The 22,247-nt window shown below is 40.7% G+C and overlaps 1 protein-coding gene across 2 annotated transcripts in view; it reads left to right on the plus strand.

Moving 5' to 3' along the window:
• FHL1 (four and a half LIM domains 1) overlaps positions 1–22,247 on the plus strand; it is a 125,729-nt gene that overhangs the window by 85,715 nt on the left and 17,767 nt on the right. The window contains exon 1 of one of the 2 annotated variants that reach the window (XM_040323739.1): positions 6,512–6,617. The exons of the other annotated variant lie outside the window; for it this stretch is intronic. Within the exon in view, the coding sequence (XP_040179673.1) occupies positions 6,524–6,617 (94 nt within the window). The 5' untranslated portion in view covers positions 6,512–6,523. Of the gene's footprint in view, positions 1–6,511; positions 6,618–22,247 lie in introns of those variants that run through there. 2 annotated transcript variants of the gene reach the window in all.

Here is a 22,247-nt window from a genome sequence, read left to right on the forward strand (position 1 = left end):
GACTACAAGACCATCGCCAAGCAGCTTGGTGGGAGGGTGACAACAGTTTGTGCGATTATTCGCAAATGGAAGAAACACAAAATAACTGGCAATCTCCCTCGGTTCTGGGGCTCCATGCAAGACCTCACCATGTGGAGTTTAAATGGTCATGAGAACGGTGAGAAATCGGCCCAGAACTACATGGGAGAATCTTGTCAATGATCTCAAGTGGCAGCTGGGACCATAGTCACCAAAAAAAAATTCACACTACGCCTTAAAGGACTGAAATCCTGCAGTGCGTGCAAGGTCCCCATGCTCAAGACAGCACATATACAGGCCTGAAGTTTGCTAATGAACATCTGAATGATTTAGAGGAGAACTGAGTAAAAGTTCTGTGCTCAGATGAGATCAAACTCGAGCTCTTTGGCATCAACTCAACTCGCAGTGTTTGGAGGAGGGGGAATGCAATCTATGACCCCCAAGAACACCATCCCCCACCGTCAAACATGGAGGTGGAAACATAATGCTTTGGGGGTGTTTTTCTGCTAAGGGGACAGGACCACTTAACTGGCATCAAAGGAACGAAGGACAGGGGCCATGTAACCTCAAATCTTGGGCGAGAACCTCCTTCCCTCACCCAGGGCATTGAAAATGGGTTGTGGATAGGTATTCCAGCAAGACAATGACCCAAAACACATGACCAAGGCAACAAAGGCGTGGCTCAAGAAGCACATTAGGGTCCTAGAGTGGCCTACCCAGTCTCCAGACCTTTATTCCATAGAAAATATGTGGAAGGGGGCCTAAAGGCTCAAGTTCCCAAACATCGGCCTCAAAACCTTAATGACCAGAATCTGCAAAGAGGAGTGGGACAAAATCCCTCCTGAGATGTGTGCAAACCTGGTGGCCAACTACAAGAAACGTCTCACCTCTGTGAATGCCAACAAGGGTTTTGCCACCAAGTACAAAATCATGTTTTGCGAAGGGGTCAAATACTTATTTCACTTGATAAAATGCAAATCAATTTATAACTTTTTTGAAATGCGTTTTTCTGGATTTTGTTTGTTATGCTGTCTCTTACTGTTAAAATAAACCTACCATTAATATTATACCCTGATTAATTTTTGTCAGTGGGCAAACATACAAAATCAGCGGGGGGATAAAATACTTTTTCCCCTCACTGTATACTGCTGATGAGAAAAAGTATTTAGCATTAATTATATATTATATTTACTAAAACTGCATTTCCAAGTTCTGTGTACTGTAAGAGACCAGATATAGTGAATGCCGCGTCCTGGGTTCAGTAACACTAACATCTTGTCCTGTAGATACAACAGAAAGTGAGAAAATCTCTCCAATATGATGGAAATCCTCAAACGGCTGTCACTGAAACATATCCCCACTGGAAGATTTTCTCGAAATTTCTGTTCTGTTAGACACTAACAGTGGAACCTTGGATTACGAGAAGAATGCTTGTAATCCAAAGCACTCGCATATCAAAGCGAGTTTCCCCATAGAAGTCAATGGAAACAAAGATAATTTATTCCACATTGACTTCTATTGCATGCAGTACCGCATGTGGCCAGAGGTGGGGGGGGGGTGCCGGAGAGACTTGGAAATACTCGAAGCCCGCTTGGATGCACTCGGAAACCCTCGGAAATGCTCGGGAACTGAGTATTTCCGAGTGTGACTGCGCCCCCGCACCTCTTGCCAAATGCGGTACTGCACACCACAGAGGCTTGAATTAGGCTAGTTTTTCAGAATCAGAATTTCTAAAGATTTTGGTGTTAAAAAAAATCTGTTTTTGTCCCTTGACCAAACCTATTACATTTATAGTTCTGGGCATCCTGCCACATGAATGAGATTATGTATTCACGGTGGATGATATTTGGGGAAAAATGACATATTTGAGAAAAACAAGGAGCAGCAACAATGAAATCCCTAAATGCGTAGCCAGGGTTTAAAAAGGAAATAATTCATGTACAGTTTAGCTTCTCTTCAGTTATTTGTCTGAGCTTTTAGCAGGCTTATAGAGATTGAAAAAGATCAGCAGTTAAATGGCTGAACAAAAAAGACAAAAGATTAATCAGGAGAAATATGGTTGAGGGGCAGGAGGTAATAGTCCGTGGGCGTACATCCACTGCTGATTGCCCAGGGCCTGATAAGGGTACTCAGACCATTGAGGAATGTTTCACAGTAGAGATAGCATGCAATGCCATATGTTGTGTGCTACAGGCAAATGTTTTATTTTTGTTGCTATGCATTGGCAGGCCATTTTAAATTGATGAGCTGTCTTTAACACAACACGTTCACTCCCAAAATACCATCCATCAACACATCACAACTGAATATACAAGGACGACATTAGGTGATGTAGCCATTGAGTGAGCATGAAAGCTAAACCTTTTCAGTACATTGTTCCTTTTTGATTCACCAAAGATAAACCAAGAATGTGTTTTACTATAGGCTGTTAATTGTACATTTGTAGTTTAAGCGAAATGATGGGTCTCCTGCTGGTATTCTTTTGAAACAATGTTAGGTTCTGGCATTCATTGATGGCAGAATGTACTCTTACATCCCTCCTGGCACAGCCATATTTCTTTAATCCCTAACCTCAACATTTAAAAAAGTTTATTTTTTCTATTCTGGACATTTGTTACCAAATACAGCAAGAAAACTGTATGGTAAAAGTGGTACCAGCAAGGGATTTGAGGAGTCGGAAGGCTCTCTATAATTTAGGAAATATGAAACTATCTCTTCTTTCTCGTGTTTTATGGTTTGTAAAGTTTAAAGTAGCTCTGAAAGAGCTTGCTTCCTCCAACAGCATTAGTTTGTACAAAAGAACTTCATCATTTAAGATTGCCTAGGGCAGCATGATAGATAAATATAGCTCTGCCACCAGGAGGACAGAATCTGCTGTCTGCTCATTCCCTTTGATGTTGTAAATACCCATCTTTTTCTGGTAGTCTCCAAGGTTTTTGCATACTACAGACGGTTCTGCCCATCACAAACTAAGTTAATAATTGTAAATTTGTCTACATGCAGTCAGTTGAACAGAAGTTCACTTAACCTTTTTTTTACTGTGGTATAAAGTTAAAGAAGTTAACACTTCTTTGGATCAATCTAAAAATGTGTACTGGATCACCAAAGCCATCCTTTTTTTTTTTGGGGGGGACCTCTGTGCTGACATCCCATGTCCACCTAGACCCATGCCACCCCAAGTCCCATGTTCTGTGCTCCAGAACTGACAAGGCCACCTGACGTGATGGTGAGTAGGGATGGGCCGACGACCCCGTTTGGTTTGCACCAGAACTTTCGAACACCGGGGAATTTCGGAACCGAATAACAAACATTGAATTCTATTGGACCCGAATGTTGAAAATCAAAAGTGCCCATTTTGAAGGGTTATATGCAAGTAATTGGGCATACAATGGTTATGGGAGTCCAGGTACTGCCCTGGGGGACACGTATCAATGAAAAAAAGTCATTTTTAAATGAGCAGTGATTTATTGATACTTTTAGGTGAAAGTATAAAAAAAGGAAAATTCCTTTCAATATAGTGCCTGGCGGGGGGTCCCCTTAGTCCACCTGTAAAAGTGGCACATCTGCACTGTGTATAGAAGCTGCTGCAGCAATAATTGCTTTTTATAAAGCCCAAAAAATAAAATTTTCCCTGCAAGTATTTTTTATTTTGTAAGCAGTGACTGTATGATGAGGCCACAATGTATTTCATGGGGAACAAGTTTTAGAGATTTTTTGGATAAGTTCTGGTGTCTCTACCACAGACTTTTGGATTTTTACTTCTGTAACAGGTGTGGGAAAATAGTTCTTTGGGTGTCGGTGGCACTTTCACACCGTAACCCTATAGAGGTACTCGTGATGAAAGCAAGAATTGGTCTTGCTGTCAAAAATTGTAATGATATGCACCTATCAAACAGGTCTGCAAAAATTGGTCTTTGGGTGTTAATTGTGCCCATGGAACCTACACCAAAAATATTCTTCAAGATTAAATCAACACTAGGCAGCCTAGAAGTCCTACAGAGATTCCACATCCCAAAAACACTTAATTAGCGGCACCGGGTGCTTCGTAGCTGCTGGTAATCCAGGACTTATTTATTTTGATAAGTCAGACGGTCCATAGAGTCTGTGGACAGACGCGTTCTATGATCAGTAACAAAACCTCCAGCAGCCTTAATGCCCATTCAGAAAGTACGCTGGATGCAGGGCAACCCAGCAGCTCAATAGCATACTGGGCAAGTTCTGGCCAGTGGTCTATTCTCATGACCCAGTAAGCCAGTGGATCGTTGATTGGAAAGCTCTCCATCTCTGTTTTTGCCCCTAGATAATCGTCCACCATGTGATGTAGGCTTGGTCGATGGGATGTGGAAGCTGACAGCCCTGGGCGCCAAGGACTAAAAAAAATTCAGAAATACATCACTTAGGTGGCCTCCTTCTCCACTGCTCCTCTTGTCCAACAGAATCCTCAAAACGATGTTTTCCACGACACTGTAACCTACCAGAGTCGGGAAAAGCGTTCCATAAACTTCTCTTTAAGGTGTTCTCAAGAGATTTCATCTTCTGCACTCTCTGTGGCGGACAGGATGAGTTCTGAGACCTTCCCCTTATAACGGTGGTCAAGGAGGGTTGCGAACCAATAGAGTGATCCTTTTCCTTTATGCCTATAGATTGCAGCAGCCAAAACAAAGCCAAGGTCACAAGACGTTTTGCTCCTCAATACCATGCCTTTTTAATGAAAAACCGGGTAGAAGAATTCCACAAATAACAGGGTGCATCTACCACAGAGATATTTCATTATTTAATCTAAACTGGTAAGATGGAAAAAAAACTTCCAGACTCCCATGGGATTCTAGTAGCTCCCTGTAGCATACGCGCTACACAAGAATCATGTGTTAACATCTTGTAACAATCAATTGCATATGATTGGGACGTTGTGCAATCATGCAAAATGTATTTCTACTACATGCTACTTGTAAAACTTGCTGTGTAGCTTTAGTCTAATGAGGTGACTGCTAGCAAGTAGTTAAAGCATAGGTTCATCTTTAGAAACATGTTACCTTTTATAACCGTAGTTAGGGCGTAAAATGCAACATGTTGCTAAGGACCGAACACCCTCACCCCCATGGTGGCAGATTTGTCTCTGTGGTCAATCAGTTCCTGCACTTCTTATTTCCAGCCCAGAAGGAGCCGCTGTACTAAAAATACAACGTTGGTACAGCAATTGGCTGAGAGCACTGATTGGGAGCTGGTCGGCAGACTATTTTCCGTCATGCCCCTTCAACAGAAGCCGGATTGGCTGCAGTTTGCACAGGCCGAATGTCGGCCAGTTCCTATGCCACCCATCATTTTGGCCTGTGTGTACTAGGCTTAAGGCTCTGTCTAGTGGACATTGCTTGCCTAGGGGACTCGTCATAGTTTCCTTTACTGCTATTACCAAGCAAAGTGATGGATTATAAATCATTCTATTGCATGCATTAAAGACTAAATAATATAGTCACGTAAATAATAAATGCACATTAATTGGCTTTTTTTTTTGCATAGGAGCCTGCAAAGCGTGATCAGTGATTACCCATGATCATGATGTGTTCCATTGAGAACTAAAAGTCCATCTGCTGTAGTGGCAGATGGGACTTGCAGTTAATTTCCTCACAGATCTCTGTGGGGGGTGTGGTCCTATTTTCACCATGTTAAACCATAAATACAAATGTAACATGATGCAAAAAGATGGATTTAAGATTTAATCCTACTAGTTCAGGAGCCACTGCCAATCAGCACTGTATTGGAGGAGAGGCTTGCCTTTGACTTTGTCTCTCTCCTGCTGAAGGGCTGCATGTAGCATTGTAGTTCCAAGCAAGAGCGCACATGCAGAAAAGACTCCTGCGGGACTACATAGTTCCCAAAAGTCAAAAGGGCCACTAACATAATGAAAGTCTGACAGCACATAGAAGACCGCTCAAAGAGAAACTGTAAATTAAAAATAAAATAAAATAAAAAACAGGAAGTGCATAAGCTCTGTTGTTCCTTTTTTTTTTTTTTTTATAACCAAAATGCTGATATCACGTTTAGGTCACACAACTGTGCTGCCCTCAGAGTTTTGTTCTCCATGAGATACTGACAGAAAAATAAAACATGACTAGGCTTTTACCCTTCCCTACCACATCAACCATAAACAAAAAACTGTATTATAGCTACCCTCACATTGTAATCTATAAGAAGAGATGCATGCTATGTTCCTGACTTATACTTTCCACTGATCTCCTACACAGTATATCCTTTTGTGTGTTTGTGGGTATTACATTTCATTAGGGACAGGCTTCTGGGCAACCACGTTTGCTTAGGAGCTAATTTAGAAATCTGAGTAGTTGTGTGTACAGTTGTGTTTTTTTTTTTTTTTCTTGGACCCCATTCTTCTCCTAAAAGATAACCAAAAATGGTCTTGCTTTTCAAGCAGGATTAAACATGAAATCCCTGGAGAGGGGTGTGAACATGTGCCTGTGACTCCTTTATTAATAGCTGCCAGTAATTGTGTATGTTATCAAACAAGTGGCTTGTATCGGCTAAGCACAGATCCCTCACTGGTCTAGGTGGACTACTTGTCACCATGGCTTATGAAAGACACTCAGGTAAATAATCCATAGTATGTATGGGCAGTAATGGCTAGCCTATCTTCTGTACATTTTAGTCTTTCTTTAAAATGTTGTAGCTTTGTTTGATGTGTATTGTATATTGGATTTGTCATAAAGGGTATATTTTATGTCACAACCATTTTTTGTTTTTTTTGTGCAGCTGAAAATGGTTATGAGTGTGTTGAAGTGCATTACAGCTTTATTTCAGACTAACCTTTATTCCCTTTTTTTTTTTCCTTTTTGATTTTTTTTTTTTTTTTTTGCGGTGTTGGAAAATTGTAATGTTTTACCTAAAAGCATAACTGCTAAAATTGTATTTTGCTAGATACGGTAAAGTGACTGTATGCCTTAAATGATTTTAAATTGAAAAAGCAGATGCATATTTTTGGTGATAGTCAGTCAGTGTTTTTTTCAAGTAGTTTACCCATAATATCTTCAAAAGGAAATTGTGAAAGCCTGAGTCCTTTGCATCAGCAAATTATATTGCTCAGGTTGTATTCAAATTCCATTTTGTTGAGGTCATTTGGTAGATGAATGTGTGCAATGGGTGTGCTCTTAATAAAGTAACAATCAATTGCTTATTTATTAACCGCTTCCATACCGGGCACTTACGCACCTTCCTGCCCAAGCCAATTTTCAGCTTTCAGCACTGTCACACTTTGAATGACAATTGCGTGGTCGTGCTACACTGTACCCAAACAATTTTTTTATCATTTTGTTCCCACAAATAGAGCTTTCTTTTGGTGGTATTTGATCATCTCTGCGGGGTTTTATTTTTGCGCTATAAACAAAAGAAGAGCGACAATTTTAAAAAAAAAAAACAATTTTTTACTTTTTTATTTAATAAATATCACAATTTTTTTTTAAAAAACATTTTTTTTCCTCAGTTTAGGCCGATACGTATTCTTCTACATATTTTTGGTAAAAAAAATCGCAATGATCATATATTGATTGGTTTGCGCAAAAGTTATAGCGTCTACAAAATAGGTGATAGATTTATGGCATTTTTATTTTATTAATTTTTTTACTAGTATTGGCGGCGATTTGCGATTTTTTTACTGTCACCGTGACATTGCGGCGAACACATCGGACACTTTTGACACGTTTTTGGGACCATTCACATTTATACAGCGATTAATGCTATAAATATGCATTGATTACTGTGTAAATGTGACTGGCAGGGAAGGGGTTAACCACTAGGGGGCAAGGAAGGGGTTAATATGTGTCCTAAGATGTGTTATAACTGTAGGGGGAGGGGGACTCTCAAGGGGAGGAGACCGATGTGTGTTCCTCTGTACTGGGAACACACATTGGTCTCCTCACCGCTGACAGGAGGTGGATCTGTGTGTTTACACACACAGATCCACACTCCTGCCGTGATTACCGACAATCGCGGGCACCCGGCGGCACCCGCGCCGGGTCATGAGCGTCGCTGCGCGCGCGCCCTAGATCGCCGGGAACGCAGGGCGTCATATGACGTCCACCCGGATCGAGAAGGGGTCCCTGCCGCCGTCATTTCACAATGAGGCGGTAGGGAAGTGGTTAAAACAGTTTTATTATGTGTGCTGTATCTAGCTGAGCAGTACATGATTATATAGTAATGTCTGTACCAGCTGTATGACACTCAGACCCCCTCTCTTCAATGCAGCATTAGTTACTTATTCAGTAGCCAAAACAACCAGCCTCACAATTCTTTTATAATCCATTTAATTGTATTAAAATGGTAATTCTCTAGGGCAGATCACTGATCACTTTCGTTTACCGTTTTTAAAATGACAGCCCAAATGTGGTTGCAATGGTAAACATTACTTGAAATGGTGTTAGGACTGGGGCTTAATCCTTGTCTAACCCAACTTGGGGAACATTTTATAAACTGTTTTTAAAATTATTCTTGTTAAAAATGCAGTATAAAAGTTTAAGCTTGTTTGGTAAATGCTTGCTTCGGCAAAGTAGGTTGTTTTTTGGTTTTGTACAATGACTAAATCATCCAAAAACACTTTGATAGTGGTACGTGTTAAAAGCCCAATTGTTGTGATAGAAAAAGATATTCAGTTAGACATTTTACTACTAGCCTCATATTCCTAGGCTTACATTCGCTACTTGTTATAGCAGTTGTGCAATGTCATTAAGTAGTCCAGCGTTTGACCACGCTGTTAAGCTCAGTATGTAATCTAGTATACCTGGTCAGACACACTCCCTCTCTATCTGTGTGAGAACAGTTGTAATGAGGGGTGTAGCCATTACTGTTTGCATAAAGCACTGGTGTCAGAGGGCAGGAAGCACATTTGAAATAAGAGAAATTTTGTATTTTAAGGTATTTGCAAGGTGAAAACTGTTTTAAAAACCATACATAAGCGGGAATGAGACTATATATAGAGACAACAGGGTGTGAGACTACACTTGCTGTTTAAGTACTGAGTGGTGTAACACATAACAATTTTCGTATTTTAAAATATCAACTGCCCTTTTATTGCCACATCTGTCCTTGGGATTTAATATAAATAAATAAATATATATATATATATATATATATATATATATATATATATATATATATATATATATATATATATCGTATTTATCGGCGTATAACACGCACCCTAAATTTAAGAGGGATGTTTCAGGAAAAATACTTTCCACAGCCCCCTGCATATTATAACACGCAGGCACAGTTTACCCTCTATTTTCAGGGTAAAAAAGTGAGTGTTATACGCCAATAAATACAGTGTGTGTATATATATGTATATATGTATATATATATATATGTGTATATATATATGTGTATATATATGTATGTATATATATATATATATATATATATATATATATATATATATATATATATATATATATATATTGTAAGGTTGGGGGTTGATAGCTCAAGTGGGATATGCTTTTTAAGTGATTCACGCCAGCCAGGAAATAAGTTTAAGGGCCTAGTAGCCCATTTTTATTAAAAAGGCAAAGTCCAAACAAAATAATGACTTCAGCCTCCTGGCTCACACATGCAAAAGGAAAAAGCCAGTTTCCTCTCAAACCAGAAAATACCCTGGAGCCCCTCAACCTGCCTGGTTGAGAATCCTGGGTCACTACACCCCCGGGGTACCACACTACTACAATATATATATATATATAGTGTGTGTGTGTGTGTATTTGTGTATATATATATTTAAATTAGTTTTGGAGAGGGATTGGAACACCTTTTTTATTTGTCTGTGCCCCCCGTTAAGGAGCATTGCCCTCTATTTCTCAAAATCCAAATTTTGGGTCATCCCCAGAAAAGTACTAACTTTGCAAGGATTTCCTCTCACTTCCTGTTTGGACATGGGACATCTTGAAAATGGGACACAGATGGCAAAAAAAATCTGTCAGAGGTTATAACCCTTCCTGGTCTATCCAAAATGGGGGAACAAAAGGTTTTGCCTATAGTTCTACTTTAAAACATGGTGAATAGATGGTAGCTGAACTCAAAGAAAGATGAACATAAATATACATACATTAGGTCATGGTAACAAATATTTTCAGCATAAATGCTTCAGATATAAAATGGACACATGCATGGAGATTATCATCCAGTGTGGCGGGTGACCGCATTGTCTGTTATACATCTGTCACTTCTTTCCAGACATGTATCAACTGGCACCAGGAGAAACTTCCAGGCAGTTGGCCAGGCCTTTATTAGGAAGAGTCTACAGTTAGAATACATAGAGAAAGCAGAAGGATCAGAGTGTACTGGATGCAGATAGGAACAGCCGCTGTCCCAACAAACCTTACTGATATTTTAAATTTGCTAAGTGTGTGCTGCTCCTTGAGTTGTATTGCTGGAGCACTGTTTTTGCGTATGATAAATTTGGTGTTTTTTCATGCTCAAAAAGCCTTCAGTATGATGCTTATAAAAAATTTAAGGTGAGTTGCCTTTAGAAACCAATCTGATTGTAGTGCTAATCTCTGAGGTGTAGATTAGCAAATTAAAGCATTTGATTTGTTGCCGTGGATAACACCAGAACATTTCCTCTTGTCATGGAAGAGTTACTCTTATCTTAATTAGGTAGATGTTTTTCTGGTTTATTTCCATCGAGGGTTTAGAGAAGATGAAGCATTGATATAAACTAGTGTGCAACAGTTAAAACAGAGGTCCACCAAAAAATAAATAAATATTAAAAGCCAGCAGCTACTAATACTTTCCTGTCCAGGGTGCCCGCGATGTCGGCAGAGGAAGCCGAGCAATCGCTCGTCTCTCGGCTGCCCCTGCCGCCATCCTCGGTGAGGGAATCAGGAAGTGAAGCGTTGCAGCTTCACTGCCCAGTTCCCGAGTCACGCTGCACGTCCTCACTGGTCCCTGCTGTGTTTTGGGACCTGTGCAAATACCTGCATCATACAGGTACCTGCACCCCCTCCCCCCTGAAAGGTGCCAAGTGTGCCATTGGAGGGGGGAGGGTTCTGAAAAGCGGAGGTTCACTTTTTGTGTGGACCTCCGTTTTTAAGTAGAAAAAAAAAAAGTATACACTTTTTTTTTAGAAGGCTGTGAAATTGTAAGGAACATTCCACAGTCAAGCATGGGTGTTGAAATAAGACAGTATTTCCCCACAGTCATCAATCATGATTTTGCAAATTTTATAAAACCAATTCACATAAAAACAGTTTATGAAAAATATAATTCAGTTATTAAGGCTCTTTTAGAGGGATATTATTATCTTATTAAAGCGGAGCTTCCTCCTAAAGTGGAACTCCCGCTCATCGGAAACCTCCCCCCTCCGGTGTCACATTTGACACCTTTCTGGGGGTAGGGGGTGCAGATGCCTGTCTAAAGACAGGTATTTGCACCCACTTTCGGCCACAACAGTCTTGCGTGTAGACTGCGGGCAGGACATCACCCCCCCCCCCCCCCCCCCCCGTTGTGTTCTGGGAACACTCGGCTCCCAGAGCACAGCGGGAGCCAGTCAGCATGCACAGCGCGACTCGCGCATGCGCTGTAGGAAACCAGGCAGTGAATCCGGAGCGCTTCACTTCCTGGTTCCCTCACCGAGGATGGCGGGGGGGGGGGGGGGGGCAGCAGAGTGACAATTGATCGCTCGTCCTCTGCTGCGGACGGCCCTGGACTCCAGGACAGGTAAGTGTGCCGATATTAAAAGTCAGCAGCTGCAGTATTTGTAGCTGCTGACTTTTAATATTTTTTTGTCAGCGGACATCCGCTTTATTATATTTAAATATGCATGCAAAAAATTCCAGCTTGTTTGTGGGTTAATGCTTTAAAAAAGAGCTTTGTTTATATGGAATAGATCATAATTATATTTGTGTATTAGGGTAGTCATATTTGTTAATTATTTACTCAGGATTTATGTCCTACCATGCATTGCTACACAGTTCTACTGTACTGTTCCTCCTTAAGCTGGCCATACAATTTTTATTTTTGTCTTTACTGTTCTGCCTGAAAACAAAAAAGATTCCTTTATCCAAACAAATGAGGTAGATGAAGGAATCCCCTATCCCCCACTACCTAAACATTGTATTCTGACAGCTGCAGCTACTTATCAATGGAAAATGTTCCTGTTGACTGGGGGAGACCACACCTATCTTATCTAACACGCTATTATGCAGTTAGGCAGAGTCATTCTAGTAGACCACCTTCCTTGTCTCTGGTGGCTAATAAACAAATCTCTTATTTTGGAGGTCTACTCCATTTTTAAAAAGAAAATTAAATGCATTGACCAGCATTGGTAAAACTAATAAAAATGCAACGTACACTGCGGTACTTCCTTTCAATCCAGCACTATTCACCACAGAAAGTTCACTTCATATCGAGCACCTTCCTTTTGAATGATGCCAAGCTTCATGTAAACCTGAAAAAATGGTTTAATACATCAAATCTTCTTCAGATTTAACCATGTGAGCTCTGGAAGGTTTTACTCCCTTCATGACCGTGTATTTTGTGCCATTTAGCACTGAACTACTTTAACTGGGCTACAGCTAATCACATGGTATGGAGTGCTGTGATTGGCCCAGGTACCATGTGATAGCTGTGGGCCAATCACAGCATAGGAAGCACAGCTATTATGACTGAATGCATTCATAACGGCTTTGTTGATATTGTGATCATACGATTGTATAGCGATCACACGATCAATGGGCCTTGAGTACCGGGGATCTGCAATTCCCTGTGTCCGGCAGACACAGTGGTTGGGGGAGGGCACACTGCACACTCCTAAACCAGGAGCAGGCATGTGGCCTACATGTACACGATTTGTACTGGCACGTGCCGCCCCACCACAGTATATGTACGGGGTTTGACAAGTGGTTAATTAAATAACAAAAATATGCTGGGGAATACAGAAAACATGTACACACATGTAATTCACACCTACAATTACTTTTAGGTTAACACTGCAAAAATAAGTCAAACTATGTACTCACTAAAAATACACTATACTTTTTTTGTTTTTAAAAAGCTCATCTCTGCAAGTCTGCCTGATTCTTTTCCTGAGTATATAAAGCATACTTGTATACAATAAAATGAATTTATAGCCAATACTGTAGGACTTGTTTAAAACAGATGGTATTCATAATTAATCTTCATGTACACAATGTTTTCTCTGTGTATGTGATGTAGCATGCAACATTAAGTTTGAGAGGTCAACATATAAACTGTTCCTGACATGCTGTTTGAATCAATATTTGCAATTTACACAATTTTGGCCAAGGAGTTGTGCAACCTAGAATGTTTTGGGGTTTCTGTAAAAATAGCTGCAAATTTCACAAACTGTTAGACGTTGAAAAACATTATCAAAATATATATAAAAAAATCATTAAAGCGGGGGTTCACCCAAAAATAAATTTTTAACATTACATTCAGCCGAGTTGTCCTAGTGACAATCGGCTGTTTTTTTATTTTTTTTTCCTGTACATACCGACTTTCACCGCCGCTTCCGGTATGTCTTCTTCGGGACTGGGCGTTCCTATCTGATTGACAGGCTTCCGACCGTCGCATACAGCGCGTCACGATTTGCCGAAAGAAGCCGAACGTCGGTGCGGCTCTATACGGCGCCTGCGCACCGAGGTTCGGCTTCTTTCGGCAACTCGTGACGCGCTGTATGCGACGGTTGGAAGCCTGTCAATCAGATAGGAATGCCCAGTCCCGCAGAAGACATACCCGGAAGCGGCGGTGAAAGTCGGTATGTACGAAAAAAAACCCAGCCGATTGTGATTAGGACAACTCGGCTGAATGTAATGTTAAAAATGTATTTTTTGGGTGAACCTCCACTTTAACGTAATAAAGGGGGCGTGATTGACCAGCTATTACCGTATACCTTCACCATCACAGGAGTGAGTTTTCAAGCTTTGAGCTACTGCATTAAGGGGAGAGAGAGCATGTGAGGGGGTTTGGATCAGTGGAAGAGCTCACTCCTGTTATGGTGAAGCAGAACAGTAACAGCTGGGTCTCTTGGCAACATCCTGGGAGATTTCCCAGTCAGTCTTCATGAGGTTCATACAGTAAATGGACTTCATCTATGGTAAGGATATTATTTAACTTTGGTCAAACATGCACAGTTTTACCAACATGGTAAAGGTAAACTAACCCTTTAAGAAAATTGTTTATTTTATTTGAAAATGGTCATAGTTGACAAGGAGGAAAATTGCAATACACACAGCTAATAATTTTAGTATTTCAAATTAAATTTTTGTACACATTTACCTAAAATTAGTTTGAATGTTTTACATTAATTATACTACTTGTTTGAAATGCGATTCCATAACTCATAGAAACCAATCAGCTTAACTTACGGGACACAAGGAAGTATTTTGTTTGCTTTATTGCCTACTTTGTTCTTTGTACCATATTATTGGATAGTCCAGTGCTTTTTTTATAGTTACATTTTTCTTAAGATTTTTTTAAACAGGTATAACAAAGAAAATAAAGCAAATTCAGTTCACGGATCATATTCCAAGCATGTAGAGGTACATACAAAAAGATCCAGTAAAAAGGGGCAGGAGCACCAAGCCTAGCATGTAACGTAAGGATAACAAAGGTGAAGAATACTGCAATATAATAACATTAAAGAGGAGCTTCACCTTGTAAAACATTTTTTTTTAAAGCCAGCAGCTACAAATACTGGGCCAGATTCTTGTACCTGCGGCGCAGTGTAACGTAACCCGTTTACGTTACACCGCCGCAAGTTTTCAGTGTTAGTGCCCGATCCACAAAGCACTTACCTGGAAACTTGCGGTGGTGTATCGTAAACACGTCCGGCGCAAGGCGGCCCAATTCAAATGGGGCGGGTACCATTTAAATTAGGCGCGCTCCCGCGCCGGACGTACTGCGCATGCTCCGGTCACAAGTTTCCCAACGTGCTTTGCAGGAAATTACGACGCGCCAACGTGTTGAGAATCGCAACGTACTTACGCCGGGAAAACAAAAAAAATCAAAAGCGACATGGGAAAGACGGGCATACTTTAACATGGTGGAGTAATTTTACACCATGTTAATAGCAGCCCTATCTTTGCGACGGGAATCTAAAACTTGCGACGACGTAACGACAGGAAAAACCTTCGTGGATCGCCGTAACTGCTAATTTGCATACCCGACACTGGTTTACGACGCGAACTCCCCCCAGCGGCGGCCGAAGTATTGCATCCTAGGATCCGACGGTGTAATTCAACTACACCTGTCGGATCTTAGGGCTAGCTATGCGTAACTGATTCTATGAATCAGTCGCATAGTTAGAACGGCCCTAAAACAGAGATACGACGGCGTATCAGGAGATACGCCGTCGTATCTCTTTTGTGAATCTGGCCCACTGTATCTATTGACTAAAAAAAAAAAAAAACGCACACCTGTCACAGGATCCAGTGCTGTCCTCACCGGACCTGTCTCTTCGCATGCGTGAGCACCTTGTGAATGGTCCCACAGTCTCCTGGGACCTGTGACATGTTCTAAGAGACGGGGGGGGGGGGGGGGGTGGGGCTTCAAAATCAGGTATTTACCCCACCCCCCAAAAAATGTATGGGAGTGGAGGAAATGCGGAAATTCCACTTTTGCGTGAAGCCTGCTTTGGGAGAAAAAGGGAGAGGTCGGTTTTGAGGGTTTCAGAGAGATGAAGATGATAATTACACATATCAATGAAGAGTGCAAGGTACTGGTGGATGTCGGTAAGGTCAAACAATGATTAGTTGGCATAGGGAAGAATGGTACCATAAGTAGACTGGTCCCACCGAACCCAAGAGTTCAGTGTTTTTATTTCAGATGTAAATTTAGTAGTGCGTATATAGACTCTAGTAATGCCTCTCTAGAAGTGTGCCAAGCTGCTAGTCCATAACATTTCTGATTAAAGCCCTCCAAGTCCCCCAGAGTTTAGGGAGGTGATGAGAGACACATCGTGTCCTAGCAAACTGCATGTATACATGACAACAAATGTTTTATAAATGGAGGATGACCATAGCTGTGTTTTGGCAAACTTCTGGATGTTTTCAGTTTATATCCAAAATGGGAAGGTTGCCAAGGTCATGCCATCCAGCACGTTGTTGTTGACATCGGTAAAGGTCACAGATGCAATCTATTTCTAACCTTTTATCTTTAACCCCTTCTTCATAACAGCTGTCACTACTATATGATGTTTCCACCCACTTCATTTAGTAGCTGGTGATGAGAAGTTATTTTGCAAGCTATAAAAACAAGGTTAACATAAATATTGTGTTGTGTGACCTATTATTATTTTTTAAATGACAAATCTAAATATGTCGTACTGAAATTATATAAAATAGTAAACCACAAAATTCAAAATCTTATTTTATTGCAGAGATGGAAAATAAACCATCGCTTCTCTTATATTTAGATGGGCAGAACTCATACTGTAGCAATACAATGTTTTGTCTACTCAATGTATTCCTTACAATAATAATGACTCTGTTATGCAGCTTTCAAGGTAGATCAAAGAATTTTTTTTTCCAAATTTTATCTTGCACAACATGCAGAGAAAAGATAATTTTTGGTTGATCAAAACCAAATACAAATAACTTTAATTTGGCTCTATGTACATGTTGCTTAGCAATGAGGCAAGTCGGCTTATCCACAGTGTCTAATGTTGAGGGAACATTGGTGTAGAATACACCAGCCTACGTTCTTCCTGGGACAATTAAATTGGCTCTGAGTTGCATGCACTTCTATAGGATTGGAATATGGCAGAAAGCGGGGTAGAGTTCTACAACAGACTCCATAAACAATCTTTTGCTTGTAAACACTCTGTATAATCTAGTGATGGAAATATGGCAAGGTTTCCTTGGCTTCCAGTAGCTTCTGATGCACTTTTTTAATCACTAATAAATTCAGTGGAATGAAATTTAATTTTGTGCTATGATCTATTCCAATATGCAGCTAAGCTGGCACATGAGTGCAGAAAAACTACCAGTGAGAACAATTTTAAATACAGAAATGCACCCACTATATTAAGTTTCTACTGTACAGTGGGGGGGGGGGGGGGGGTTGCTAAGACTGGAGTAGCTGTGTAAGGCAACCAGTAACTTTCTAACTTTCATGTTCAAAGCTTAAAGGGGGTTGTAAAGGTAAAAAAAATGTTTTCCTAAATAGCTTCCTTTACCTTGTGTAACTACACACAGTAATGCAAGGCTTTCTCCCTGGTGTGAAGAAAGCCTCTTGAGGGGGGAGGGGGCGAGCAGGAGTGTCAGGACACTCTCTACCTTGCCAATAGAGAAAGGAGCTGTGTGTTAGTGGGCGTCCTGACACTCCTGCTTGCCCCCTCCCCCCTCAAGAGGCTTTCTCCACACCAGGGAGAAAGCCTTGCATTACTGTGTGTAGTTACAGACAGAAGAACAGGAAGTGAGGATTTCTGAGAAGAAATAAGGACATTTAAAAGCAAAATGGAAGGATGAGGTAAGTGAAGGAGGACTGCACTAAGGTAAAGGAAGCTATTTAGAGATTTTTCTTTTTACCTTTACAACCCCTTTAAAAGAATGAACTGAAGATAGAATCTGATTGGCTTCTGTGTAAAGCTGCTCCAGATTCTGTCTTCTGCAGTTTTAGTGTATTCCCACCAGTATGTATCACCATAAGAGCACATCCAAGACTTTATACGGTCATCATTCAGAGAGATGCATTTTTTTTCTGCTGCAACTTTTGTCCCTAGCCAAAAATGTTAACACTTTTAGTATGTCTCATCAGAAGTATACTTGACTGGTGAATCACCGTTGATAAACACTTCATAACAAAGCAAGAAACCCAAACAGTGATCCTTCCCACTTACCCATTTGTCACTGCAATCACTAAACAAAATCATGGAATGAGAGATTAAGCTGTTTGCCATGAATTATTACTGGCCAACAGTGCTGCATTTGAAACCATTACGGTATATTGTATTCCTTGGTAATGAGTTAGCCATCGAAGGACCTAAATTAGTGCCTTAGCTGACAAAGAATAGAATATCATTCTTACTAGCTCCCATTTTTTTTTCCGTTGGTCTCATTTAAAGTGATTGTAAACCTCTGACCTGAAAAATGATTGTGTAGATGGTGTGTCCATTCCCTTCACTCAGGTCTCAGATTACTCTTAGCTCTTCGTTTTATGCTGTGCAGTGTGCACAGTCAGATCCCCAGAAATTCTAGGTGATTTCTGAACTTTGAACTTATGTAGAAGAGAGGAAAGCAGAAAAAACAGGTACATCTTATGTAGGATGATTTTTTCATCTTTGTGCATTACCTGAGGCCAGTCACTTCACTGGGTATATGTGAGAGTTTACAGTCATTTTAAGTATAAGGTACATATGTTTTTGGTATGCATTTTAAAGTTCTGTCAAGTGTATAGTGAAAAAAAGTTTTGCCTTTTCTATAAATGTTTGTTCTTCTTTTTTTTTTCCACATCAGAGAACTCTTTCGGAAGGCTTAATCAATTTTGCGTTCATTCACAGTCTCCGTCGTAGTTCACATCATAGTAGGGAATTGCTAATATATCTTTGATTATTACGTACATGTGTATAAATACAGTATAAAGAGCCTATTCTGACCCCGGAATAGGAATACAAAAGTGCTTAAGTTAACAGCTTATTAAGAGTTCCCCCGCCCAAACCCACCCCCCCTCCTCTCTCCGAATAGCACCTCATGTCGTGTCACCGTTTGCATATTGCCCTTCCTGCTCTATACCATCCTATCTACATATCTCTGTGACAGCTTGAATTTAACCCAATCCATTTCAATATAAATCCCTCTTCTCCTTCCTTCCCCATAAACCTAAGCTGTTCAGTATAATAGATATCATTTATTTTAGTTCCTCACCGTTGGGCTCTCAGGAACCTTCCACTGTCTGGGGATCAAACACTTTGCTGCATTTAGGATATGAGGGAGTAAGGTCCTCATGTACTGTTTAATAGGCATTTTTGTCCCGTGAAACAAGCACACCTACGGGTCGGCAGGTATTTTAATTCCTGTGATTTCCTCGGTTACTGATATGACATTGTGCCAGTATATTTTAATTTTTGGACATGTCGACCAAAGGTGTGACATAGTTCCGGATTCCACACAGCCCCTCCAGCTAAATTTGGAGGTCTCCCTTTGATAGTGGTGTGCAATATCCGGAGTTATGTATCATCGTGATAGACATTTAAAATACATTTCCATCAGCCCGCAATTGGTGGATGTAATATGCGCCATCTTTAATATTTTCCCAACGTCTTTCTCAGTTTCACCTGTTACCAGCTCCTCATCCCATTTTTTAATATACAGGGGTGGCCCTAAATTTTTTAGTCCCAACAAAATTTTGTAGATCGTGGAAATTCCACCCCTTCCGTTCGGCGCTGAACACAGCCGCTCTAGTGGGAGCAAATTTCCCTCTGACCTGATCGGATGGGGGAGTGATTCCACGAAATGCTTCAACTGTGAATATCGCCACCTATTCAGCTCAAGCATTTCCTTTTTTTTTTTTTCTAGTTCCTGATAAGTACAGATTTTACCATCTTTTAGTATATCCCTTCGTTTTGCATGTTTGTTCTATGTTAATGAAAATATAATTTCCAAAAATGTGGTCTGGCAGAGGAAAGCTGTCTGGATCAGCATGCTGCTACTGTGCGGTTTTAAAAAATCTAGCAATGACAACATGTCATTTCCCCCAGGAGCAAACCCTTAACGGAAATTGGAAAGTCATAGCTATGGGGAGGCAGTTTTATCTATAATCTTTGTTGTATCGGTAATACTAAAACCCTCAAAGGAAAATGTATAAAAAAAAATGTTGTTGACCTTCCCCAGGCCTACAAACTACATGGCATTATTAAAGGGGAAATGTAAATGAGGTTAAAGTAAATTATTAGTTGTAGTGTTCTGTGTACTATTAGTGACTGAATAAAAAAAAATCTGATTCTTAAGAGTCCTGAGACACTAACCCTGCAGAGAGGGGGGTTCAACCTGTTATACATATAATTGGGAGGTTGCCATTGGTGGTGATCCGGGATCATCAAACACCACAAGGCAGTCAAGAGAACAAATTATTATATCATCTGGAAACACCTTAAAGTGGTTGTAAAGCCTCAAGGGGTTTCACCTTAATGCATTTTATGTGCTGCAGCCCCCCCCCCCCTGTTTTTTTACCGGAGCCTATCCGATCCAGCGATGTGCATGAGCACAGCGGTTCCCGCTGCTGTCTCTCTCCATTGAACAGATTGATAGCAGTAGGAGCCATTGGCTCCCACTGCTGTCAATCAAATCCAGTGGTGTGGGGGGTGGGACCGAGTCCCGCTGTATGTCAATGGATGCTGCAGCAGGACTTGGGAAGGAGCCCGCACGGGTGCCCACATGGAAAGCGGTTTTCCGTGGGGGCACCTGATGAAAAGAAGGGGCCAGGCACGCCGCAGGACACCCCAGTAGAAGAGGATCCGGGCTGCTCTGTGCAAAACGATTGTGCAGAGCAGGCAAGTATAGGCATGTTTATAAACAAGGGTTTACAATCCCTTTTTAATATTTGAGACGTCTTAAACTGAAGTATAATATCCAATCACTGGAGAAATGAGAGAGATTTGATACTGGCTCCTAAATATATTTTAATAATTTGTCACATAATTCTGTGTTTATGTATCTTTGGTCCGTTGAAAGCAAAGTGAGCCTCTGAAACTATATAAAAAGATTTATTATACCCTCTAAAGCATGGGTGCTCAACCTGTGGCTCTCCAGCTGTTGCAAAACTACAATTCCCATAATGCCTCAGCCTTTGGGAGACATGCTTGTACCTGTCAGCGGCTTGCAATGCCTCATGGGAATTGTAGTTCCGCAACAGCTGGAGAGCCACAGGTTGAGCACCCATGCTCTAAAGCCTCGTACACACGATCGGATTTTCAGCAGACAAAGCATGGGACTTTTGTCCAAAGGGCGTTGGGCAGGAATTTGTCTTGCATACAAACGGCACACAATTGTCAGTCAACAAACACAAAATGTGTTTTTTCAGCTTGTTAGCGCCACCCTTTGGGCACCTGCTGTTTGGCGAGCATTGCTTCCAAGAATGTGTGTTTGTACTTTGGACTTTTGTCTGACGGACATGTGTACACACGATCGGAAAATCTGACAACAGACCGTTTTTCGCAGAAAATTTGAAAGCCTGTCATCCAACATTTGTCCGCGTAAAATCTGACAATTGTCCGATGGAGCATTCAAACGGTAGGATTTTCTGCCAACAGCCTGTCATCGCACAATTGCCGTCAGAAAATTCGATCGTGTGTACGAGGCTTTTTTTTTTTTTTTTAAATGATCAAAGTAATTTATAAACAAAACATTTATGAAATTATATATAATGTGTTGAATAATAAAGTGTGTTACTTGAAGCAATAATGTCCAAATGGCAGCTTCACAGTAGTCCATTCAGTTTTAAAATGTCCATTCTACAGTTATCAGTGCAAATCCACAAACAGGACTGTGTGTACCGGTTTATTTGCCAAAAACAATTATTACTGTGGTCCTTCAGTTATTTTTTTGATTCATATGCTATGAGCGCCTTCTATGAGAGGGCAAGGCTGTGATAACAAATTTAGGGTAGATTCACACTTGTGTGTTGTAGTCATATAGTCATATTGAATAAAAATTCAGAAGTGATGTAATTTCAAACTGTAGTGATTAAACAAAAAAATCGTACGATCTGGCATCGTATGAGAAAAATATTCGTGCTTGTCCGATCGAAAATCATCGGATGAACTGTCGTGCTCGGTGTGTACCACCGATCAGATTATCATACAATCACTCTGACAGCAGTATTTTTTTTGTACGATATTCTGATCAGTATACGGGCCTTTAACACAAAAAGTCTCAGCGCTCAAAAGACTTGCACATGCAATGGTGTGAATAAGCTCTGGATAGTTCACGCCTGCAAGGCTTGTGCTTTCTAATATGATTGGAGCCAGGGCAGTTTTGTTAATAAAAAGAAACATGTTACCCCACCACATGTAATGTTTACAGACATTTTATTTATGCTTGTCCCTGTTGGTTTGTTTTACAGCTCTAATTTCTGATAAATGTGTACGAGGCTTAAAGTGACACTGAAGGTTAGTTTAAAAAAAAAAAACATGTCATACTTCCCTCCACTGTGCAGTTCGTTTTGCACAGAGTGGCCCCAATCTACCTGTTCTGGGGTCCCACGGCAGCTCTTGCAGC

This window comes from Rana temporaria, chromosome 9 (genome assembly GCF_905171775.1).
Source record: "Rana temporaria chromosome 9, aRanTem1.1, whole genome shotgun sequence".
NCBI classification, from domain to species: Eukaryota; Metazoa; Chordata; class Amphibia; order Anura; family Ranidae; genus Rana; species Rana temporaria.